Source organism: Cyprinus carpio, chromosome B16, assembly GCF_018340385.1.
Source record: "Cyprinus carpio isolate SPL01 chromosome B16, ASM1834038v1, whole genome shotgun sequence".
Lineage (NCBI taxonomy): Eukaryota > Metazoa > Chordata > Actinopteri > Cypriniformes > Cyprinidae > Cyprinus > Cyprinus carpio.
The window spans coordinates 15,865,190-15,892,318 of NC_056612.1; the positions used below are offsets into that span (position 1 = coordinate 15,865,190).

At 36.4% G+C, this 27,129-nt stretch overlaps 1 protein-coding gene across 1 annotated transcript in view; it reads left to right on the plus strand.

Moving 5' to 3' along the window:
* The window catches only part of galnt1 (UDP-N-acetyl-alpha-D-galactosamine:polypeptide N-acetylgalactosaminyltransferase 1), an 88,450-nt gene that overhangs the window by 34,920 nt on the left and 26,401 nt on the right, over positions 1-27,129 (plus strand). The window contains exons 2-4 of the mRNA XM_042741076.1: positions 2,336-2,454; positions 17,020-17,166; positions 19,745-19,913. Of these exons, the coding sequence (XP_042597010.1) occupies positions 17,028-17,166; positions 19,745-19,913 (308 nt within the window). The 5' untranslated portion in view covers positions 2,336-2,454; positions 17,020-17,027. The remainder of the gene's footprint in view (positions 1-2,335; positions 2,455-17,019; positions 17,167-19,744; positions 19,914-27,129) is intronic.

The following is a 27,129-nucleotide window of genomic DNA, read 5'->3' on the forward strand; positions in this document are numbered from 1 at the left end:
TGCTTGAATTTGTAATATTCAATATTCCCAATATTTTCAAAGTTTACATCGTCGTCAAAATTATTCAGATATTATCGCTAATATTCGATATATCGCCCAGCCCTAGTTGTAGCCTATATATTTTGCTCTATTCATGATTTTTTTAGAAACCTCGCACTTTTCTACTCCACAATATCAATACAGGGCCATCTGTATCTGTACTCGTATCGTCAAGTCTCTGTGACGACACATCGTCGTATCGATGTATCGAACACAGCACTAGTTGTTTACTTTGTACATCGGGGCATTTTAATATCCACTCAGTACATTAAGTTCTGAATAATGTTAAGTGATAATCATTTAGTGTGATAGCTTGCATTTGCATTTATTGTAGAAAATGGTTATATAAAAGTAAAGAAAAAAATTAAAGAATCTTTGACTAAAAAAGATGCTAGGAGAATGTATGAAAATGTTTCTGTGTGCGTATTTGGTGTTTTTCGGTGTCTTGTGAAGGATAGAAAGGCTGTTTGTTGCTGTAGTGACCTGCCCACAGTAGATGAGAGTCTTTAATTGGGCCTTTGTTCACCTAGCAGCCGTTGCCATGGTTCCTGGGAAAGGGTCTAGCACTAGCAATGTCAAACACCTCAGAAACACAATCAGGTTTTTGGAAGTTTGTCTAACAAACACAGTCATTGCACTGTGTGTGTGTGTGTGTGTTGTGCGGTGGACTGTGGAAAGGTCTGTACAGTGTGTGAGGGATTAGAAAAGTGCTTTTGATGAAGTGGAGCTGCTCAGTGACCAGCACCTCGCTCAAGACCTCGCTGCTACTGTGTGTGCGAGTGTCACTCTCTCTGTCTGATAGAGATGTTGGGCTGCATGCTGATCTTTTATTCATCTTCGCGTTTCGGACTCCATCGTCTCTACAAACTCGCACACAATGCACGAACACTTGAGTTGAGATGCAGGAGAGGGAGGTAATAAAGGAAAGGATGAGAATATATTAGGCTGGAAAGAGGAGGAGGAGAGGCTGTCTGAAATAATCTTGTAGACATTTTCGATCATGACTTTGCTGTTCATTTGATAGATTTGCGCTGCATGTGGCTGATTCCTTTTCATAGTGATTTCTGATTTCCCATGAGTCTGAACCTTAATCACCAGTCATAGTGGACATTCTGCTTTAGTTCTCATGAAACCTTTTGAAAAGGAAATTGTGGGATGTCTGATAAACAGTTTTTAGAGACATCCGTTTTTGTTTTTACAAAGGAAAGTCTCAGACTTTGTCTGAAATGCTGCACCTGATGTGGTTGATGTTGTCCATTATGTCATTTTGTGATTCACAAGGATGCCATTGATTGTATAGATGATGGTGGCACAGGGGTGTACATTGAATTTATGTGCTAAAAATTGGCTTACTTATAGATCATTTCTTGTTTCAAGTCTATCCAACTTCATTTTGATTTGGATGTAACAATTTTTGAGTGTCTGAGTTGTTTACTTACATTTACATTTTACAATTACAGTTACATTTACATTTAGTCATTTAGCAGACGCTTTTATCCAAAGAGACTTACTTTGCTTTGAAAATGGATTAGGCCCTACATCCATTACAAAGTACATTACTTTCTGAGTAAAACTGACAAACAACATGCAATTGATGTATAATTATTTAGTGTAAAAGTTTGTATTTGCACAGTGTTTATTTCAATTGTTATACAGTAAACGTGGCTTTGGTTAGAACCGAAAATGTGTTTTATTTGTATTTAACTTTATTGCTCTGTTTATATGTAGATATATAGAGGTGTGTGTGTGTATGTGTGTATATATATATATATATATATATATATATATATATATGTAGATGGATATATCTCAAAATTATAGGATAAATCTGGGACTGAACTTGAACTCAAATAATATGTATAAAAATAATATGTAGCCTACAGCATTTGTATTTTAAAGAGTTTAAAACAAGCAATGACATTAAAATTTGTATATTAATTTAAACTTCATTTTAATTTATATTATATTTGAATACAAATTTTATTTAAAAATGGCATTAAAGTAAAAAAATAGCTTTTTCACACGTGGATTAAAGATTGCACACAAGGCTTTTGACCCCAGTGTACTTGTAGAAATAACTGATTAATTTAGATTAATTATTTTTTAATAATATTTACTCAACACTTAAAAAAATGTGCATTATTCAATGACAAAGCTGTAGATTTATGATAATTCACAAGAACTGTCAGCCGATGTGATAGCTTCTGTATAGTAGCCTGTCACTATTGAATGCTCTTACTCTAGTGTTACGGTTGCATGGTCTAATCGCTCTTACGCTTGTCTTTGTATGTTACAGGGAGCATGCGTGAGTAACAGGTTTCTGTGGTGGGAAATCAAGCTCCACCCCTCGTCTGGAGCCCCTGTGCTGTAGGAAACGAGACTGTCTTCATTCACACTCTCAGCTCAGCTCAACAGGTATGCACTTGAATATACAGCAGACAATTTTGTCATTATGCGATTATGGGTAGTCTCTTTATTATACAAAGTGTGAATTCATGTCAGCTCAGTTTGACTCATAATGCATGATTAATTTAGCGTGACAATGAAGTTTGCATACTTTAGCGTGACAATGAAGTTTGCATACTTGCAGTGCCTGAATGCAAAGAATACTATTGCAGTCCTTCCCCATGCAATGAGCTGGATTTTTTTTAAGTTTACGATTTACGTAATTGGAAACATTATTTTTCTCATTTTAAATAATCAAAATGTCCAATGCACTGTCATTTTAGCGTATCTCAAGAGATGTTGTGTTTATTGGCTTGCTAAGGTTAACTTCACAGCTGAAATTTTATGTATTAAAAATCCACACAATTACAAAATATTTGTAGTTAATTTTCTTTTCTTTCAAATTTAACACATTTTCAGCTTAATTTTAAATGACACGCAATCTTATTTTGTGTTCTGGAAATAATGCCTCGTTGGTCAGTCGAACATTTAAAAATGTACACAAATCTTTTTCACACAATGAATATTAAAATAGTTTATTTCACTATTTATTTACATTATTGTAATTTCATGTTTTAAGATTTAGAGTGGAGCAAGAGCCAAACAACAATAAAGCAATAAGCCCCAAGAAGCTGTGGTTTACAGTGAATTTATAACAGCTAAGGGGAGTTAGGCACGACGCGAAGCAGCGTTATAAATTCACTTTATCCACCTTTTTCTTCAACGCGGAAGTAAGCCTATGCATGAGACTTCAGGTTCATTAGCGGCTATAGGTAACGAGGAGAATAACAACGTGCAGTAAACGGTACAACTGTTTGCACTACAAACCAATGTTCCTTCTGAATGAAAGAGCCTATCGCTAATCGGTAAAGTCCCGGTTGCTATAGAAACAGTCAGCATTCTGAGACATGCTCTTAGGACTGCGCATGCGCACTGGCTGATCTTAGCCTGAAAAATAAGCTTTTTATAACACTATTTGAGCAAAAGTAACAACATTTATAAAATCAATAAGCCCCATGAAGCCGTGGTTTACAGTCAATTTTATAACAGCTAAGGGTGTTTTAAGCACTCCGCTTCGCATCACAATATCAGTATAAACAACATTTTGTTATAAATTCACTGTAAACCACGGCTTCTTGGGGCTTATAAAACTGTTATTTCATATGCGTAGTAAGGTTTCACAAAATAAAACAGAGCAAATAAAGTATAATGAAACATTATTCTTCCGCCAAAAAGTGTATTTCTTTCGAAATGGTTGTGGTTGCAACAAAGTGGTTGCCGAGCAAAACACAAATGAAAACAAAAGTGTATGTTTATAGAGTAATTTACAACAGCTTCGAACACGGCTCAACCAATCAGAATCAAGGACCGAAATATCCGTTTTATAAAATGTATTTGAATAAGGCATTCAAAGTAGCAAAATATAATAATAAGGGAATGATAAAAAGGTTTCAGGTCTGTTTTAATGAGATCCTTGCCTAACAAAAAGAAGCAAATGAAATCAAAAGGTTCCCTGAGTTGAAGAAACACCAAATTGAAAAGTGTCCTTTTATTTTCAGCAGTTTGTTTATAATGTGAGTGTGTGTGTGTATAGCACTCTAAACTTTAAACAGAGAGTAATGCATATTGATCTGGGTTACACCTCAAAATGGCTGAATGATTGCAAATTGAAGAATTTAATTGTACTTGCTGTTGCTGCCAGGCTTTGCATTGGTAATCAATTTGTGTTTGTTTTCTGCATTGGGTGCAGTTTTTGCATCACAGCTCCCTCCATCTCCGTCACCCCTTTTCTCGCTCTTTTGTGAGTCTTTGTGTGTGTGTTGCTTTTTAGCTGTGCTGGTTTGAAAGAGCCTGTGCTCGATGCATGTAATCGTCTGTGAGAGGAAGAGGAAGTTGCAAACACAGGCTTGTGGGAAGCGCAGTTGTACCTCTGTCTGATTTCTACACCAAATTTGCCATTACAGTGTGTGGATGTTCTGCATCAGAATGAACCTCCCTCAGTTTCTTTGAGCAGTCATTGTTTCCTGTCAATCTTCTATATTTTGATGAGATTCTCTTAAAACAAAAAAGTAGGAAAGCTTTTTTTAGCAGTTTTAAGAATTGAACCATGAAGCCTTGAAAGTTTCCTGTTCATTATGTCCCTCTATTTCCAGCTGTTTGACACACACACACACACACACACAAACCCCTTCAGCACTTTGTCTGAGAAATGGTGAAATCGCCACTCACTGCCGGTTTCTGAAATTAGACTGGTACATTGTGCACTATTATTGCATTTTGGGTAATACTGCAGATCTCTGGATGCTGTTATAGTGTTATATGGTTGGCCGTTCCCTATAAACACTTGTGGGATTCTTGGAAATCTCTTCAATTACATCCTCCTCTTTTTCTACTTTCTTTCTATGCTTCTTTACTTAAGTGCTGACTAGTAGTATTATGTTTATTTAAGGACATTAGTTTTTCCTATGTCAGGACGGGAATTTTTCATACTGCATATATATCATGTTTGGTTATGGGTCTACACACACTAACACACACACACCAGTGGTTAGCTTGCAGTCTGAAATGAATGTGTAAAGAAACTGTGCTGCTAAAATAACGGAAAGAAAACATGTCTTTCTATCGAGCTGCACGCAAATAAACAAAACATACATAGCAACAGGTATTACCCAAACAAATGACTTTCATGAGGTAGTTAATGAATCATTCAGAAAGTCTCACAAACTCATGAGCTTTCGATTTGAATCAGTATGACGAGTCCACATCAAACTTACATAACTGCAAGATATGATCACTGTTCATTTCGAAATCAAACACGGTTTGATTCTCATGACAATGTGTATTTGATGTTCACATCATTCATTAAATAAAATAATTAAATTCAATTATTAAAATAAATAATTGTTTTTATTCAGCAAGGATGGATCAAAGAAATGTTTCATGAGCAGCAAATCAGCATATTAGAATCATTTTTAATGGATCATGTGACCCTGGAGCCTGGAGAGTAAAAGCTGATGAAAATTTAACTTTGCCATCATAAGAAACAAAATACATTTTACAATGTGTTAAATAGAAAATAGACATTTTAAATTGCAATAAAATTTCACTTGTAATTTTTTTTTATATATATTTTGAGCAAATAAATGTACACTTTAAAAATAATACCATATTAGCAAATGTTTTCACAACTTTAACTTTCCTTTTTTCATTATTTAATACAAGATTCAACAAATCTGAATTCAGTTTAATATAATTTAAGTTGAATGAAATTGTACAGCCAGTTTGATTATACAGTTAAGGCAGCAAGTGAATGTATGTATTAAAATTGAAGTATTTTTTTTCAACGAGATTTCTTTCAAAAAGGTCAAGTAGAACGTATGTACTTACATTTCATATCTCCAAATGCACTAGTTCTTTACACATAAGAGAGAGCATTTAATTATTGCCTGAGCTCACTGTCGCATAGCTACATACTGTAGACAATACAATAAAACACAAGTAGCGCTGTAGTGTTTTGTCGTGCTACAGCGCTTGTAAAAGCTACACTATTTTTAAAAGCAGCTGAGCTACTGTCACAACTTGTCACTGTATGCAATATCTGAACCACAAAAAGCAAATATGAATAGCCGAGACAGATGCTTCAGACAGAAATGACTCCCACACACTGCCGATAGCAGAAGTTTTACACTGGCTTGAATGTCTCTATAGAGCAGGAGCTGGACGTGCTCTGCAGGGGTCATTAGGACACAGAAGCTCGCCGTGATAACTGGTTTGGGTCTGGTTTAAACAGCCGCAATTCTTTTGCTGTCATTCACAGAGAGTTCATTATGCAGGAGCGTATCTCGCTTGTGTGTTAATTATGAAACTAAGTCTGGCAGCTTCATCCTGCTCGGAGTTGGATTATTTTCTTTGATGTTTTATCATTACATACACACATTACATAGTCATAAACCTTCACATCTTGAACATTTTTCAACACCTCTTCTGAATGCATGATGAATTGTCATTACAGGAAACAAACATTTCTCACTTTTCTCTCTCTCTTCAAACGTGGAGTCCATATCAGTTCGCTCTCTCTCTCTCTCTCTCTCTCTCTCTCTCTCTCTTTCGCTCTCTCTCTCTCTCAAACGTGGAGTCCATATCAGTCTTTTTTTTTGCTCTCACGGTAGGTGGCTCTTGTTTCTACAGTATGTGAGTTTTATTCAGTGTTGTATTTCAGTGTCTTTTACAGGTGGCTTTGTGCTAATTTTCCTCTCTTTTTAGAAACAGCTCGGTGAATTGTTGATAATTCATCACCTTTCAAGTGTTTTTGCTGATGCAAAAGTTTGGTTTCGGTTCTTTAAGAAGTCTCTTATGCTCACCAAGGTTGCATTTATTTGATAAAAAAATACAGTAAAACAGTAATATTATAAAATATATTATTACAATTTAAAATAATTGTATATTTTAAAATGTAATTTATTTAGGTTATACTCTTTTTTGCTGAATATTTTTGTGGAATCATTTATTTCAGGTTTCTTTGATGAATAGAAATGTATTTACTGTTACTGTTGATACACTTAATGTGTCCTTCATGAGCAAAAGTATACGTTTCTTTATACGTGGCTTCATACATATGTAATATATTAGTTACAGTTTATTTACAATGTATTTTATAGCTACAATTTTAGTACAAGCTTATTTCGACTCTTTTTTTCACTGAAACAGTCGGTTCACTTTGCACATCTATTTCAATAAATCTATTCAGGAAGAACTGTATGTAGAACTGTATGGTTTAGCAAATGTACTAAAAACTATTACAAAAAATCTAAGGTGAAAAGCCTTAAGTCATTCAGATGCACTTAATACACAGTAAACTTTTTTTAACCATTGTGGTTTTTATCAAATAAAGTGACTAGATTAATGAATTGAATTCATTGTGTTTGATTAGATAATCTTGACAACTTCACTGATACCAAATAAGAAGTGATTTTTATCAAGTGTTTAATGAAAGCACCAGTAGTGTCTTTCTTGAGACACAATCCCGAATGTAATTCAGTGTAATTCTTCAATCTTCAATATTGATGTTTCTGGAAAAACACTGAAATTTGGTGCTGGCAGGGACACACTTGATCAACACCAGCTTTTCACAATAAGCGTTTATATTTATTTCAAATCCTGTTAAAGACAGTTAACCATGTGACCTTCCCCTACCAGACTGCCTTTGTTCCTCTGAAAGATACCCAAAAGGAAGTTAATGAAATGCAGCAGTCGCATGTGTCATGTACCCTTCAACAGTCTGCCACTGTACTGCTACATGCAAACCTACAAACAATGAAGTGTGAAGTTTGAGTTTTTAAACCCTAAATTCGAAAAATCCCCCAGTGCGAACCATGATGTGCGAAGTGCGCACTTTGCAGCATGAAAAGTCCTTTTGAGTGCTAGTGCTAATTATATTTAGTGTGTTAAATGCCAAGGTATTTAGTACAGTATTGACACTGAGGGAGTTTCTTGCCAAGGCTGTGAGTATGAATAAGAAAGATAGTGTAATGAGTTTCTATCCAGTTAAAAGAACATTTAACATTTGAATCAAACTTGATACACAATTTCAAAAACTCATCTGTATGAGCACATCGACGAACAATTATAAAATCGGAGAAGAAGCATCTCTGAAGAAATATTAAAGCTAAAGTGAAAATTTGGAATGAATCAATGAACTAACAAACAAACTAGTCTTTCATCTCTACCCTAGTTTTGGCCCTTCTTACTGAAAACAGCATTGTTATCATGTGATCTTGTGATATGATCCCTCAGTGTGCATGATGCATATTTAACCTGAACTGACAAGCAAACCAATTGAAAAAGACGTGAATCACATCACACATGGATCATATGCACATTTCAGTCAGACAAAAATAGAGCTGTTTCCAATGTCTGCCCAGAGCGTTTGGCCGCTGCATGCACGCTGTTCTTCAATGCGGCGTGGATGTGCGCTCCTGCGGTTTGCACGCATGTTAGTTGAGCTGAAATCTGATAAAGTGTAGCTCGTTGGATTTTTATGACCCATCCGTACTGTAATGCCATCAGGCTTGTAATTCATTTATCTGGTTGCTGTTTGGGATGGACTAATCTAATATGCATAATTCAATGTCATACTGAAGTCAAGACCTGCACGAATGTGCAAATGGATTCTTGACTGTAATAAGTGTAGACATCATATAAAATTTTTCACAAATGAAGAAAATGTGGTTGTGAGGGACAGATGTGCAGTCTATTCAATACGTTGTCATTCCTGTCAGGACCACTATCGTCAAAGATGACTGACAATTAGCATACAGTTTGGATTGGTGGTATGTTTCTGTTCTGGGCAAGAACTCCCTGCACATCCATGCAGCCTAGCATGGATAAGAGCAGGGAAAGCATCAGTAACCCCCCTGAATAAACAGAACAGAACCAATGTGAATGTATTGCAGATATCATAAAGGTTCCAAATTTAATGTAACATTTAAGAAATTAGTCTGATTCAGTGAAGGCTGAAGGCTGAATCCTGACTGACGGGAGGAGGAGTTGGGGATGGAGGTGGGTAATTAGCAATTGAGCAATGCAAAAGCTGGTGATAATACTGAAGGACCTTATATATGAGTGCTGTGATAGGTGTCACATTCCTATAGGTAGACATGGATCAGCTGAGAGTCAGCTGATGTGAGCTTGACTAACGTGGCCTGCCAGAACTGACACTACGCTTGATAGTTTTTTTATTTGTTCTGTCTATCTGTTTTTTGTGTGTATTTGATATAAAATGTCCATGAGAGGAGATATAGGTGCTATCACAGATATCATAATCTCAACTGACATTTTCTCTTTTCTCTGTTGTGCTATTTTGTGTCTGAAATAGGAGAACTTTACTGAAACATTTTGAACGGGAGATAACGGAGGTGGAGGCGTAGAGAGAAAGATGGAGGGACTATGAATAGGAAGAAGGAGATGCTGTAGGGGTTTAATTTGCTTTTCTCTAACAGACGGCAACAGCCAAAGAAAGTTAATTACCCTCCCGTCTCACATCTCGACATGTGTGTGTGATGCGACCAGGGGTGCAAGCGAGTTTCTGTGCCCATCTGTTTTCCTGCCAGCCAGAGCTGTTAAGAGGCTCTCTGCTTTAGCATGCGACTGTTTTTGCTTTTTCACTCGTTCTCTTCCTGTGTCCCTTTCTTTCCCCCACATGTCTGTCTGTTTCTCTCATGTTTCATGTAGTGGATTTGTTTGTGTGACCGAAGGCTATCTCATATTCCGGTTTGTGTGTGGTGTGTTGAACAGGAATCCCCCCCCTCAACCCCCGTATGTGACACACAGGTGGTGTGCCTGTCCATATGTCTCAGTATCAGATAACAACATGAATATTACATGACATGAAAACATGGTAAGAATCCTTTGCAGGAAGTAACACAGGAAGTGAAACTCAGAAACTTAAAAGAACAATCACAGACCCGCTCTGGTATTTGCTGAGTGTGTTTTATGTGTGTATACCTAGCAGGTGCTATACTTGCATTAAACAAGTAATGTTATACTCTTTAGCCCTAATCGAATAATTGTTTTACATAGGGACATACTGTCATGTCAGCAGTAATAGAGATTTTATTACTGTCTGAATCGATAATTTGTGTGAAAGTCCTTTGCTGAATTTACCTTTTTCTTTTAAAATTTAAAAGACCAGTGTCATGTGGTACTTTTAATTCCCATCCGAATTGTCATTTCTTAAAGGTGCAGTAAGCGATTTCTGAGAAATGCTGCTGTTATTTGAAATCACCAAAACAAACACTCCCTTACCCAAAAGAATCACACACCTGTCTTGATAGCTTCGCCCTGCAATTCACAAATATGCTATGCAACACAGGCAACTCCCCCATCATGAGTGGACATGCTCCTTACTGGTGATTGGCTAGAAGTGTTTTTTTGGTGCTCGGTCTGATCCACTTACAACAGTGTTTCTCGGAAATCGCTTAGTGCACCTTAAATTTACATTAAAGGGATAATTCACCCAAGGTGACCCAACTATCACCACAGGTAAACATTCCTGGCAATAAAGCTCATTCTGATTCTGATTGCAAAAATGAACATTCTGTCATTAATTACTCATACTCATGTCTTTCCAAACCCGTAAGACCTTCATTCATCTTCGGAAAACAAAATAAGATATTTTTGATGGAATCCGAGAGCTATCTGACTCCCGCATAAACAGCAATAGAACTACCATGTTAAAGGCCCAGAAAGGTAATAAGGACATTGATAAAATAGTCCATGTGACATCAGTGGTTCAGCCGTAGTTTTATGAAGCTACAAGAAAACCTTTTGTACGCAAAGTAAACAAAAATAATGACTTTATTCAACAATTTCTTCTCTTCCTGGTCAGTCTCCCGGAACCACTAATGTCACATGGACTATTTTAACAATGTCCTTATTGCCTTTCTGGGCCTTGAACATGTCAGTTGTGTTGGTGTCTTTGAGGAGTCAGAAAGCTCTCAGATTATATCAAAAATATCTTAATTTGTGTTTCGAAGATGTATGAAGGTCTTGAGGGTTTGGAACGACATGAGGGTGAGTAGTTAATGACAGAATTTTCATTTTTGGGTGAACTAACCCTTTAAGGAACTGGCCTGAAAGTTCGTTTAAAAATATGTTTTGACCATTGGTAAGAAGGGATACCAATTTTCACCAATTTTCACACATAACTTTATTTGGTTGTTGATTTTGATTATTATTATACAATAATAAAATTGCATGTTATGTTTTTTAATAATAATGCTTTTAATTATTAATGTCAAAATAATAATAAAAATAATAGGCCTACTAATAATAATAATTACAGAAAAAAAGTAATATTTGTATATCTGTAATACTAAGTATATTTTTTTGTAAACTGACGTCATTTTTGGGAATAAATATTGAACAGGATTGTCACTCCCATAAAACAGCCAAACTCTTCTGTGTATGTAACTGGATTAAACACAAACTGACACTTGTATTTAGCTGCAGTGCGTGTGTTGTGTGATATAACTGCATCACTATATCCTCACATGACATAGTGTCCAGTCACATAAGCTATAACACAGAGTCATGCTAATGTTCTTTTTTTACATGCATCATCCTGAGAAACAATTACAGTCAATGTTTAAAAGACAATGGTATTTGTCCAAGGAAGTGTGTTTTGCGCATATGGGGGAATGAGACAACAGGACTGTGCGTAAGAGAACAGGATGGTAAAGAGAGAGATTTTATTCAAACTCTTTTGTACAGTTTAGATATTAGAGTATGTTGTTTGCTTTTTTTGTGTGTGCACAGAGAGACATATTGTAATGCTTGGTATTTTTTGTGACATTTACACAAAACTTAATTTTTCTAGGCACAGTATCACAGGATCTAGGCTTTTTGTTTGCTCCCACAATGTGAAAAACATTAGGCATTGCTACTGTGATCCAGTCACACAATTTAATGAACATTTTCCCATGAATTATTCCATTGGAATTACCAATTTCTCTCTCCAAATCCTCATGTGTGTCTTTCCCCCAGTCTTCACTTCTAATCCTTATTAGCATCCTTTACTGTGGTCGATGTTTCTAAAATGGAGAAACCCCATTATACCAGTATTTTACTTATTTCATCATTAATTATTTTGGGCATTTTTTTTCCTTTTATCTATTCATCAGAGAGCAGACAGAAAAGTGTGTGTGTGCATGTGAGGCAATTATTCTTGTATGTCATAAGCATGTGCACAGCTGCTTCATTTTTAACCTGTCGTAGTGCACTTTGAATTATTAATGTTTTTAAATCTTCAAATGGCAGAAAATTCTCATTTAATGCAGCCTCTTGTTGCTGTAATGTTATGTATCTGGACATTTGACCTGTTTGCAAAAGTCTGAAACACATCACAGCTTTTTCTAGCTAGGAACTAGCCACTTTCAAAGGATGGATCATATCCATCATATACAGTGCATAAGAGTGTCAAATATAATTGTGTATATAGATTTGAGGCTTGCAAACTTCAAGTCCAGCAACTATGCTGAAAAAAAGGTGTAGGATTTCTCTCAGAAATTGCTAGTAAATTTTACAATTACAAAGAAACTGCAAGAAACATTTTGGAGTGGAAAGACTGAAATAAAATTTCTAGTCAAATGTACTCCATTAATCTTTTACAACTTAGAAAAACAAAGATTTTTTGCAGTGTACTTCATCCTTGAAAGGGCTCAGAACACAGGAGTATGACACACCTTCATTTCCTTTATCTAATACAGTAACCTCATAGGGCTTCTGCTGAGCATTACACACTGCACACACACATACCCCCACTGAAGGAGAGTGTATATCTGTCATATCTATATTCCAAGTCACTCGCGTAAGGAGCATTTATATTTTTATCCTGTTGTTGGACCCGTCCTGTCCTCATAGGTTTCTAGATGACATAAACACTCTCATTCAGACTATGTTTGTATTTGTGATGTCAGACTTTTGCCATTTTGAGCCGATGCACAAGGGATATGTGTGTCTGTTTTCATCTCTCAGGCCTGTGCTCACTCAGGTGTGTGTGTGTGTTGTCACAGTGATGAATGCGTGGCCCAGCTGGCGTGGGCAGGGGCCTTTGGTGATGCCACGGTGATGGACGAGGGCCACCAGAACAGTGGCGTTACCGCTGTGCCAGTCATAACCTTGAGCTTAACACACACACTCTCTGACTGCTGGTGAGACCTCCTCAGAGACATCAGATGCCAGAGGTTTTTGGCAAGCTTTTGACCACTTTAGCACCATACTGCTTTGTTCTGTTTGACATTCAATTTGATGTCATTTAAATATCTCTTAATGGGCGCACCTGCGTATATTAGCACACAGACACTGACACTCAGACGTAATTACTCTCATGCTCCTACTGCAGTAGATGTATGGATCATTCTCAAGATTCATTTAATTATTTTATTTAATTATGTGTGTCTATGTATATATACACAAGGCTGATGATGCACAGGGCAACTTTTTGAGCAATTTTGCTGGGCAACTTTTTTGAGCAATGTTGCTTAGGCACTTTCCTATTGAGAATGGGAAACAAATTGGATATTTTAGATCAGTCTTGGGCCCTGTGTCTCGCCTAGTTGCCCATTGTATCATCAGCCTAACTGTTCAAAAGATTGGGGTCAGTGTTTTTTTAAACAAATGAATACTTTAATTCAGCAATGATGCTTTAAATGGATCAAAAGTGACGTTTATATTGTTATGAAAGTCTGTTTCAAATAAATACTGTTCTTTTGAATTTTCTATTTATTGTGAAAAAAAAATGTATCACAGTTTCCACAAAAAATATTAAGCAAGACAACCGATTGGAAGCATTGTAAAAAAATAAGAAATGGTTCTTAAGTGCCATATCAGCATATTAAACTGATTTATGAAGGATGTGACACTAAAGACTGGAGTAATGATGCTGAAAATGCAGCTTTGCCATCACAAGAATAATTTACTTTTTCAAATATGTTAAAATAGAAAATCGTTTTTTTAAATTTTAATGATATTTCACAATAAAAGGCAGCCTTGGTGAGCATAAGAGACACATATATAAAAAATAATATATATTTCCCCCAGTGTTTTAATAGCCTGTTAAATTGGCAATAGTAACTTCTTGTTAAGAAAAGTTTGGTTGAATTCTATCTTTTTTTATTGTTTATTGCTTATTGTAAATGTAATGGTTATAAAAGGAGTGATGTAAGATGATATTATTCATTTTGATATATTATTCATCTTAGATCTAAAAAAAAAAGTTCACAACGCTTTTAATTATATCTGTAGCAAGTCACAGGGACACACATACTACACAAATCGTGCTGTTTCCTAAAAGTGTTTTTGAGATATAGTGAATAATATAAAAGTGTGTTACTCTAGTGTTGATGTCTGGGTGGCTCAGAAAATAAAGAATAGTGACGGGATGACAGTGGCCAGTGTTTCTTTTTGTCTTTTGATGGCTTGCTATTCCCTTCAAAAATGGCTGTCTAAGCAGATTCCCTCTTTCCCTTATGCTAGGCACAAAGAGACACACACAAACACACTTCAAAGAACTCTATAGGTACAGTTGGACAGGGACAATGAAAGAAGTTTGGTACGGCTTTCCGGAGAGAGAGAGACACTTTCAGGTTTGTTTTTGTCAACTGAAGCATGCTGGGCAGCCTCCTGCTCAAAGAGCCTGTAATGGACTGGAATACATAAACTTTTTTCAAACCTGCAACACGTTCATTCTTGTGTGGATGACAAAAGAAGATATTTTGAAAATGCCAGTGTTTTTTCTATCCATTCTATGTTCAGTGTCATTTTAAAGCCAGATGACATTCATTTTATGGACAAAAACATTTGAAACCTTCTTCAAAGTATCATATCTGAATATCATACAGATTTGGAATGACATAAATTTTTGGGTGTACTATCCGTTAATAGAACCATCATAGGATGCCACATAAAGAAAAATTTTCCTGAGCCTGCTGTAATACTTTTGGACCTATAGTTTATATCACCTACTTTTATCAACACATTTACTCTCTGGGCTCTGGGTGAATGAACTATTTGTAGTGAAGGATTATGTTCTACAAATTGGGTTTGAATTTTTAGGGCTTGTCTGATTTCATAGCGATTCACTGGAGCCTCAGCGTGTGATCCGTGATGCAGTGTAATTACGTTATAATGACCTCTCCTTTATCAAAGTGTATCACGCGCTGCTCACCTCCCGTAGGAACATCTTCCTTCCTTCCCTTTCATGTCTTCCTCATCTCTCCTCTTTTCTCATTGCATTCCTAGTTGGCTAATAAAAGATTCATTTCCAGTTTATTAATGAAGGCAGATGGCTGGAGTAAAGAAAGCCTGTGAAAGAATGTAATTTTCACCCTCCATTAGGTCAAAGGTCAAATCTGAGGTTCTGTTTGAGCAGTTTTTGGAATAATCACTCCAAATCATCTGCTAATGTGGTATAGTGAGACTACCAGAGTCAAATGTCCTATTAGTATTCAGCATTCATTGCTTGAGATGTTTGCCCTTAACAGAGGTCAGGGAAAATCACGGAAAATGCGGTTTTTTGCTCTTTTGATATAAAAAATCTTGATGTACTATGGAGAAATCCTTGTGTTCACAATGCAGAGCTTCCCAGTCAGTCCGCCAAGACCTTTTATGGAAATTAAAAGGGTAAGTTCACCCCAAAATGAAAATTCTGTCATGAATTAATCACCCTCATGTCGTTCCAAACCCGTAAGACCTTAGTTCATCTTCGGAACACAAATTAAGATATTTTTGATGAAATCAGAGAGCTATCTGACCCTCCATAGACAGCAACGCAACTGAAATGTTCCCAGGTCCAGAAATGTAGCAAATACATCGGTAAAACAGTCCATGTGACATCAGTGGCTCAATTTCAGTTTTGCGATGCTACGAGAATACTTTTTTTTTTTGTGCAAAGAAAACAAGAATAACATAATTTACTCAGCCATTCTTCTCCCGAGTTACATCTTCCGCCATTTTGGAGAGTACCCAAGAACGTATTGGACGTAATCAGTGTTGTTTACATTTCGAGAGAAAGTGTGCGCATGAACGTAATCTGCGTAATAAGTGTTGTTTACGTTTAGGGGAAGGTGTTCATTGCGTATTCATTGTAATACTCTCTAAAACGGCGGAAGACATAACTCGGGGGAGAAGAATGGTTGAGTAAATTGTTATTTTTGTTTTCTTTGCGCAAAAATAAAAGTATTCTCGTAGCGTCGCAAAACTGAAGTTGAGCCACTGATGTCACATGGACTGTTTTACCAATGTATTTACTATGTTTCTGTCTTACAGGTTTGGAATGACATGAGGGTGAGTAATTAATGACATCATTTTCATTTTGGGGTGAACTAACCCTTTAAGCTGCAAAGATAGGTAATACATGATTATGTTGTCATGAATACATTAACATATGTTTATGTGTTATATGTGCTCATGATTACATTGAAGGCTATTTAGTGTTTAGTATTTTGGCTGTGATGTTGATACTTGTTTCACGTGCAAAGAGTTTAGCCAATCGTAACAGAGATCATCTAAATATGTCATAAAGATACGGTAGCAAAACGGTTTCTTAAAGCTGTTCTACAAGATTTATTTCCAAGGGCCAGATAGGCTTTTTTGGTGCAAGAAGCCATTACTTTATCTCTGGACTTCAGGGGAAAGGATGTGAGAATACGTCCACTCTAAGGTCTCTGGAAAAGCTGTAGTGCTTTATTTTGGTGTGAAGATGATAAAGTGTCTGTGTTTGTAACTTTTTCAGGTAATGGGCATATCTACGGTAAGCTATTACTCACAACTTCAATGCTTTTATAGAATTAATATATGAGTTGCTTGAGTATGGTGTTTAAAACTATAGCTGGTGTACAGTAAAGTCTAATTGACTTCTGTATGGTTTAATCCACGGTGTCTGGTTGCTGGTTGTAGGTGTACGCTGACAGCTTCTCAAGTGTTTGCTTGTACCCGTGTTTGTGTGTAACACCCTGTGTGTGTTTGTGTGTGTTTCAGGTGTGAAGATGAGGAAGTTTGCGTACTGTAAGGTGGTGCTGGCCACCTCTCTGGTGTGGGTGATGCTAGACATGTTCATCCTCCTCTACTTCAGCGAATGCAGCAAATGTGATGACAAAAAAGAGAGAGGATTGCCCGGGAGAGACAGTGAGTACACGCATGCACACAGTTTTGTTGTATAACATAGTTATCCTGTAGTTTTTAATAATAAATCTGTCCTAGCACTTCTATTTATTTCTATTTTAGACACATTTTGGGATTTTTACTTTTGAAATGTTTTCCTGATGAAATATTGTCCACAGTTAATAAATCCCATAATAAATAATGAATAAATAGGGTGTCTCTTTCTAAAAAATTAAGTTTTTAAAATATATTAATTGTAATAATTTTACAAAAGTCAGAGTGACCATGGTAAATTATTTGTATGCAGTTTTTTTTTTTTTTAGTTAATATGAAATGTTTTTTTTTGAAGCTGAAATCATAAGTCATTATTCTGGTTCTGATTCTGAATCGTTTTGGTACTGTGCAATCTTACTTTTGAGGAAGTACTAAATAATTGATAATTGACCTTATTTTTGTATTATCGTAAAACAGTTTTCAAATATAGTACTATTTACATCTTTCCACAAACTCTCGTTACATTTTGACAGTGACAGTAAGACCCGCCTTCTTTGATTTGATTGGCCATCTCGATCATTTTGACATTGCAAGCACTGTTGGACCATTGAGGCAGACCAGCCTAAAAGTTTCACTTTTAAACCTTTTTGTCATCCTAACAACAAACAGCTTTACTAATTCTTATACACACAGTCTTATACTGTCTATCAGCTATGACTATTTTAGTCTTTCAAAGGACAAAATGGGTGGAAAAACAGTAATACAAATTAGACATAAATGACATAAAATGCTGCCCAGGAGCGAGGCCCTCTAGAGGCGCGAGGCCCTGTACGGTCACACACTTGGCACAGCACTTACGACGGTACTGCCCCCCCCATCGAAAACTTACTGAACCGTGACACCACTGTCGAATCGAACTGAACCACAAATATTGTGAACCGTTACAAAAATGAAAACCTAAATAAAAAACGTTTCTTGATTCCCAACCCTATTATTTACTGTATGAACCTTTTTTCCAATTTGAAGACATCCCTGGGTGCACCCAAAAGAGTTGTCAGATTTTTGTCAGATTTATCTAACCTCTGGGGAGAGTTTTGTCCCCTAAGTATACTGTAGCTAAATTACTCCAAACACACACACAGCTAATACAGGAAGCACTCAGCAGCACACACACACAGGTGAGAAGACTATTTCTATTGGATGTGTGTGTCTGATGGTGTTATATTGTGAAATATGGGCAGGTATTGAACTGTGTGTATTTCTGTGAGAGAAGAAAAGAGTGTGAAAATATAATCTCTCAGTTTTAGAGCTGTATTGACTAAAGGATTCAACCACATTCCAGCTGTGCAGCTTATCTTAGAGGAAGAATGGAGAAATCTAGAGCAATATATCATTTTAAGGACATTTTTAGTTTACCTTTATATGTTAAACAGATTTAAGACTGATTAGTCTCAATGTAAAGGTAAAATATGAATCTAAAAGCAAAACCAGTTGAGAACCGCTGCTTTAGAGACTATAAAACGGAGCAGAAAGAAGATCTTGGATTTCAAAGGAACAGTCACATAAAAGAAGTATGTGGATGGTGATGCAGTGTGAAAGCATATTGTTTCACAAAGCTTTCTTTGTCACTAACTGACCTCTCTATCCCCCTGATCAGGTCACTTTGGTTTGGTCACTGGAGAGCTGCTTTACTTTGGCCATCACCTCATAGAACAATAACCCTAAAAAAATCTGATCACCATATTAATAAAGCACATTTTCTGCTGCTTGTGGTTGTGTCCTTAGTGATGATTATACAATTTTTACCCCCAGAATCCCTGAGGAAAGTCAGGACAAATTTCTAAATCCTGGCCACTCGACATGCATGCGGCTCACCCGTACATACACACAGCATACACAAGGCTTAAAAACAGCCAGTTTGCCTCTTAGAGCAGATGTAATCTCTCACACTGTTGCAAATCTGACCTTAATCTCACCAAAGCATGCTTTTTGAGTTATTAATGATCAAAGCTCAGTGCTTATCTACCTACACAAAATCCACAAAAACACACTTCACACACACATGGCACAATGAACAAATTCTTTTTGGTGGGCAGGGTGTATATAAAGGTTTTTATGGTATTTCACACATTTGTCGTGGCATTTTAACCATTCTGAACAATTTTAGAGCATGACTGGGATGAATATGAAATGTGATATGTAAAAATCAACATTTGGAACAGAATATTTTTTACTGTGCCTTTTCCAGTTTTGCAAAAAGTATCTGACAGTATTATTTTATTGTGTGTATTTAGGTTACATAAAATGTGAGCTGTGCAAATTAGCCTTAGAAAGAATTCATTCACATCACGGAATACATAATTTGATATGTGGTGGAAATGCTACTGTGGTGTTGTGGTTTTTCATTTAAAAATGCCAAACATAACAGAATTCTCTTGTGATGTGTGTATATCCACTTTTGGACAGATTAAATAAACTAGTGAGAGCATGATGGTTTATTTTCTAAAAGTCCACAGTGCCCAAAGTGGCCATAGCTGGAGAAACGCCCATATGTACTCAATCGAAGGCCAAGGAAACAATCTTGACTCCATGTGTGCTTGTGTTCCAGCTGTGGTTCAAAGGCCTCACGACGGCCCAGGGGAGATGGGAAAGCCAGTGGTCATCGCTAAAGACCAGCAGGAGAGGATGAAGGAAATGTTTAAGATTAACCAGTTTAACCTGATGGCCAGCGAGATGATAGCACTCAACCGATCTTTACCGGATGTGCGTCTCGAGGGGTGAGTGTCTGCTTATTTACGATCGCTTCCTTTAAAGTGAGTTCCAGTCCTTGATTCTGATTGGTTGAGCCACGTTCGAAGCTGTTGTAAATTACACTACGAACATACACCTTTGTTTACTTCTGTGTTTTGCTCGGCAACCACTTTGTTGGAACAACAACTTTTTCTGAGGAAATTCCCGTTGTGCATAACAACGCCCTTTAGCTGTTATAAATTCACTGTAAACCACTGCCTCTTGGGGCTTATTGCTGTATTAATAGATACATTTTATGCCTGTAACTGCCAAAATGAACAGTTTGGAATGGAGGTTATGAACTGTGAGAGTTGGTGTTTGGGTGTTTGACTTTAGAGTAACTGACAGTCGTATTGCGGCGTGTGTGTGTGTGTGTGTGTGTGTGTGTGTTTTTTTCTGGGTGAAATGCGTGTGTGGCAGGGAGTGAAATGTAAACATTGATCCGTGAAATGTGTTTATTTTCTGCCCCTCAGATTAATTACCGAAGAGGTATTTTTTTCTCAGCTGTGTTTGAAGCAAACCAATAGAATCAACATTTTCAATTAAAAGATAAGAGTGTGTCAATTACCGAGTCACAGTCATGACCTAACTTCACACACACACACACACACACACACACACACACACACACACACTCCCACACATACACACATCGCCAGACTCACAACTATCAACTTCACAAGAATGTGATCTTCTAACTCTTTTAACTGAGAACATATGTTACTTGTAAATGCACAGACTTGTTAAACCGAAGAGTTGAGGGGAAACTGGGTGAAATCTGAGTCAGAATGAAAGAGCTGAACTCTTCGTCTTAAAGCAGGATGCGGTCTGCTCTCTTTTTAGCTGTTTTCCGTCTTTGGTTTTGTGAACGTGAAGATTAAGCAGCGTTTGGTCACACTTTACTAACGTACACGAGCAGTCAAACGTTTGGACACACCTATCTGTTCTACGTTATTAGCGTTTTTCACATTGTAGCACAATCTGTCTCTCTGTGTATGTCTCTCTGTGTGTGTATTATATTTTAGTTTTGTCGAGAAATTCAGGCTGACATAACTTACAGTATATCAGTCTAAAAACTATTTTCATTGAAAAGCTTTTAGATCAAAAAGTATTTAAGATGATGAGAAACACATTCAGGCAGTCAGGTGTGTCATTCTGACCACAAACTGTCAACTCAGACAGGAAGTGACCATCTGTTCGACACATAAGCAACATTATTTTTTACAGCAGTTTGTCTGTTTTTTGCTTTTTTGTTTTTTTTTGTAATTTTGTATTGTGAGTTATGTGATGAGAATTTCCGCCCATCCAAATATGATTAAATACACATAATTATGCTAGCGTGTTCAAAAGTCACTTAAAATAAATTAATATTTTTATTCAACAAGGATGCAATAAATTGATCAAAAGAGAGAGAAACTCCATTTATAATGTTACAAAAGAGTTCTATTTCAAATAACTTGCTATGAAAATGTTACTATTTTTTTCTGTATTTTTGATCAAATTAATGCAGCCTCGGTGAGCATAAGAGACTTTCAGAAACATTAAAAAAAAGTCTTGTGATTGGTAGTGTACAAATATGTTATTAATTATAGTAAAATGTGCAACAAGATCACTGGAATTAAAAAGTATTACAGAACATTTCAATAAAATTAATGTCCAAACTCTTAGTTACATAAGACACTGGACTGTGAATTACGTAGTGTGTGATGAATTGTTTGATATGTCACAATCATCCACCTTAAGTGTTATTTGAACACCTATTATCCTGTAAACGTTTTCTGTCAAATATTAACTGCTGTTATTTGTGTTGTAGAGGTCAGATTACTGTGTGTGGACTGTGGGTGTGTGTGTAATTTTCACACTACGTAATATACCTTCTATTTCTGATACACTCTGCAGTAGTTAGTTCACTGAAGTGAGACAGAGAAAAGAAAAGATGTGTAGAGAAGATGTCACAATCGTCCTTGAGAAAGCAAAGAATGACGTTTGTGTGTGTGTGTGTGTATTTGTGACGCTTCTTTTGTTCTGTGTGATATCGCTCCAAACAGTTCCCCCTCCGTTCCCACTGCACTAAATAATGTGGAGTTTGTCGCTCTACGGTGGACACACACGCTTTCAAAAGGCCTTGCCTTAAATATTTACGGTTTTAATAAGTCCCTGGATGTTCTCTCTTTCAAGGCGCGACCATGGAAACTATTCTACCATGACAGTAATGTCACCCGAGGTCTCGGAGCCAAGTAAAGCAGTAGCACGTCTGTGAGGCGGACGCAATATTCACACACTCGCATACAGCTGCACGTCAAGCATTACGTCAAGTGTGTTTAATGAACTAAATCGTTTGCATATGCATCCTGGCAGTGCCTGGCGGGGTGATAAATCACTGGGTCACTGGAGGGAACTGCAGGTCTGATAAAAATGCCAGGATTATTGTTGTTTAATGAGTTTTGTAATTATGTAGTACCATCTCTTTCCATCTGTGTGTGTGTATATATATATACAGGATATCTATCTATATATATATATATATATATATATATATATAGGATGCAACAATACAGTTAGCCAGTGTTTCAGTTCATACCTCAGTTTTTTAATCATGTATTTTGGTTTGGTTCTGATGGCTTGGCAGTATTTTTTGTGATTTGCGAGTTTTTAAAACAATAAATATATATAATAAACACCAGGTTTGTTATACATATTTGTAGGGCCGCACGATTTGGCTCAAAATTCCAGTTTGCGTTTCAGTATTTGTTTTAAACTATCTGATGTTAACAGATGCATTGTCAAACTGTGACTCTCTCTTTGTGTGTGTGTGTGTGTGTGTGTGTGTGTGCGCGTGTGTGTGCTTGGAGGTGTCTATAATTTCTTTTCCTGTCAGACAACATTTAACGACAGAGTGTATTTTAGAGTGTATTTAAAGTTAATAAATGTTAAAATGTAATTTGTTACTGTGATGGCAAGCTGAATATTAAGCATCCATTACTCTAGTCTTCAGTGTCACATGATCCTTCAGAAATTATTCTAATATGCTGATTAGCTTTTTTTTTTTTTTAAGATTCTTTGAAGAATAAATAGTTCAGATGAACAGCATTAATTTTAAGAGATAGAAATCAAAGTTTTTAAAAAAAAGTAATTAAAAGAAACATTAGGATTTAAAATGAATAAACATGTTACCCATCTACTGTTTACCTTTTCACTAAAATGGTTTTACACATTTTTATAACATCTTACCAATAAATAAATTAATAAAAAATATGAAAAATTAAATGAAAAAAATACAGAATGTTGGTCTACAATGCTGCTATTTGACTCCATTTGTGTTTGATTCAACCATACAAACGGGTTTGCCCATGGCTTTCCATGTTGATGTGATGGAATTTGAGCGAGTGGGGATGCGCAGTGTGGGGTGTGTATGCTGCAGCTGGAATAGAGTGAGTAAATGAGCCTGTGAGAGTCATCATGTTTGCCTGCCTCTGATTTTCTCTGCAAATATGATCTCATATTTGCGTGAGAGCGCATGGTCTGATGTGTTTTGTTGACTCTACTGCTCAAAAACATGTAAGGGAAGAAGGATCCATCATCTCATCTCTCTCTCTCCCCCTCGTTCATTCTCCTCACACACAAACTGACAAATCTGCAGCAAATCTGCATGATGCGATCATGTCAACATGCCCCAAGAAGGTTTCCGGGATCTTGTTAAATCCGTGTTATGAAGGGTCTGGGCTGTTCTATGGTCCACTGAGTGTGTATAGAAAATCACATGCACTCAAAACCAGCTTGTCATAAGTATGGACTACTGTATACATAATTTCTTTCAAAATATGAAGCAGACTTCCCATAGAAAAGTAATCTAAACCTCTAAACATCTAAACATCTTTCTACGTTGCCAGACATCGAAAATGAGCTGTGTATTCTGATAAAATGATTCACAGGCGATTGCTGATTTATTCTTGTTGTCTCTGCATATATAAGCTGGGGAAGGAAAACTGAAGCACTTCAGCTTTAAGGATCGTTTTTCGTCTGGTTGGAGGATCAGATTCTGATTGGACTGATTTGACAGTATCTTAGCAACGCTCTTCAAACATGTCATGTTATGCTTTACTGTGCATCAGCAGATGAAGCTTTTCCCAGTTACCTCTCTGTTTTTCCTGACCTTCTGCTCTCTCGCTTGTCTTGCACACACATACACACACACACGCACACACACTCATAGCACCTAAGTGCTGTGTGTGATGTGTACTAAATTACTGCCTTGCTGCTCTGAATGGAGTAAAATGGAATACATTATTCTGTTTCTCTAAATTACATATCAAAGGAGGACGAGCGAGAGCCGGAGAGAGAGAGAGAGATCTGATATCAAAGAAGTAAGATATCTCAATCTCTACAGAAGGAAGGAAGTGGAATAACTAGGCGAGAAAAAAAGGAAAGTGGAGATGAAAGCTACTGAAAATTTATCTGCCAAAGGGGAAAGTAAGTGTGTATGTGTGTGTGTTTGAGCAAGCATTTTCATGTATTTGTGTGTGCCTGGTTGTGGCTGTTTCTTCCCAAACACACCCCTGCATGAACGGTCCCAATATTGTGTCATCTAGTTGATCCTTGAAATCTTGGCAAAACAGCAAACTGAAATCTGGTTGATTTATGAGGCAGTAAATGAGTTTCATGTTTGAGCTTTTTCTCATTTTGTCCGTGAAACTGTGGCATTCAGAAATCTGACATGAAAAACATCTGATGTGCTGAGTAGACATAATTTGGTAACACTTTTAAGGTGTCTTTGTTACAGTGTAATTAACGAACGTAATACATTTAGGTACTGAGTAATATTAATTACCTACATGTACTTACTATATGGTTAGGGTTAAGATTAGGGTTTGGCTTAGGGTTACTTTCATGTAATTATGCATAATTATTGTTGTTACAATAGTAAGTAAATGTAACGTGTAACAAGGACACCTTAAAATAAAGTGTTACCTATAATTTAAACCCAAGTGGCAACCTCCAACTCTCTCTCGTGAACCTAATAAGGAAGTGACTAAAAATCCATCGACTGGCCACTAGAGGCTGGCTCCAAAAGGGAGTCAATCCCATAGATTCCCCATGTTAAAATGCCTCAACTTTACAGCAGAAAAAACTTGTTTACAGCCTGGTACAAAAAATGATTTTGGTCTATATAGCTAATTTTGCTATTCATGAATTTTTGAATTTTTGTATAACTCATCCGTTTAAATTATATCAAGCCTTAAAGTTCTGCATAATTAAGGGCGTGGCCACTTGAGTGACAGGTGGATTGCCGCTGCTGACACTGCCGTCAAGCTAGGTGGGTGTGGCTTCAGCAAACAGCTCCCGCCTTTTTGCCCATTTCCAATGATCCAGGAGTGACGCGCCGTGAGTTTGACTTGATGTACTAATAAGTACAACTAAAACTATTGATAAGTAAACTAAGACTGAAATATAAAAGAATAACTATATAAAAATAAATAAAAATAAAAATGACAGACAACTAAAACTTAAAACTAAAAAGACAACTAAAATGAAAATGGAAAATATATCAATAAAAATAAAAAGCAACTTATAAATCTGAATGAAACGAAATATTAGACAAGTTTGATCTGCTCTGGTTCCAGTTGCGCAAGACAACAGTTAATTAAAGCTAATTAAAACTACAAAAATAGTGACATTAAACAGTATGTCAAAACGACTTTTTATGGTAATTTTTTACAATTTTTTTTACATTTTTTAAGGTAAGTGGTTGCAATCAATTTATTTTAGCTACATTTAAATAAACAAATTTAGTTGACTAACTTTCAACATACATATATATATATATATATATACATATATATATATATATATTTGTTATTTTTTTATTAAATGTAGCTAAAATAAATAGTTTGCAACCACTTACCTTAAAAAAATGTAGTATATTTTTTTTCAGTGCTGTACACATCACAAGTGCTCAGTGTTGTTTGTGGTAATGATGGCTGCTGTCTCTTCTAATATTATTAACTAGCTCCAGACACGCTTCTTTTCAACTCTTTCCGCTACATGCACATTACTTCTCTCCCCGCTGAAGACATAAAGCACCCTGTTGCTGATTAAAAAAGAGCTTCAGTCAGATGACAAGTTATTTTAACAATAGCAGTGCAGAAACAGCAGTGAGAGATTGATACTTTTGTTAGAACGCTGTAGAAAATGAGAATGCAGCAAGGGGTTTTGAAAACAATAGACAACTGATTAAACAATTGATCCTAACTTAATATTCAAATCCACTTTGCCTGAACTGATGAAAAATGTTAATATCTTTTTATAGAAATGTTCCCAGACACTGCTTTTTTGACCCCAGTTTGACAAGTACTTTTAATTTGCAAAGTACTAATGCTGTTCACAGGGAACTTAATAACAGTTTAAAAAATTATATTGTCCTCTGTATGAGGACCTCTGTTGTGAAGGAAATGTAGAGGCTGGACCTTTTGGATCATTCATTGAACATCTCTGCTGTAGAATATGATCCCCTTAAAAAGATTTGTTGTTGTATTGACCTTCATAAGATGATTAGCTGTTCAAAAGTGTGCTTGATGACCTGATTGGCTGTTCAGCATACTGTTTAATGATTTGATTAACATAATCACTGGGCGATTTGTCAGCTAAATTTTGCATTGCTTGATTTTTTCCTTTTGCCTTTTTTATTCTTGTTTCTTTGGTCTCTGCATGCAAGTTTTTTGGTTTGCCTCCGCAGTGTGGTGAGCAAAATGTTTTTGGCTTGTATTTTTGTAATTTGCAAGTTGTGCAAAACCATTAAAAGCATATGGTCAAGACTGTAAACTCGCAGTCAGCATAGATTTACACAACCACACCAAAACACACGCTGTTTTTATAGTTGTGTTTCGCAGAGAGAACAGCTCACAGCTGGGAACAATACTGACCTTTTCTCCTTCACCACATTCCTGCTGTCTGGGAGGGAACTCTGTATGTGTATGTTTGTGTGTGCGTGTGTGTGTGTGTGTGTTTGATGCTGAGAACTGTACTGTGGTAAGGTAACACAATATTTCCTTTACAGTTTGACAGTCTTTGTTTTTATATGTCTTTTTTACTTTCTCTTAGATTCAGTTAGCTTTTTTTGGCATTGTAAAAAAAAGTATTTCTGAGAAGAAAAAAAAGTGTTTTTGAGGAGTAAAGAGAGGCAAGCCTTCTAAGAACATGAGAAAA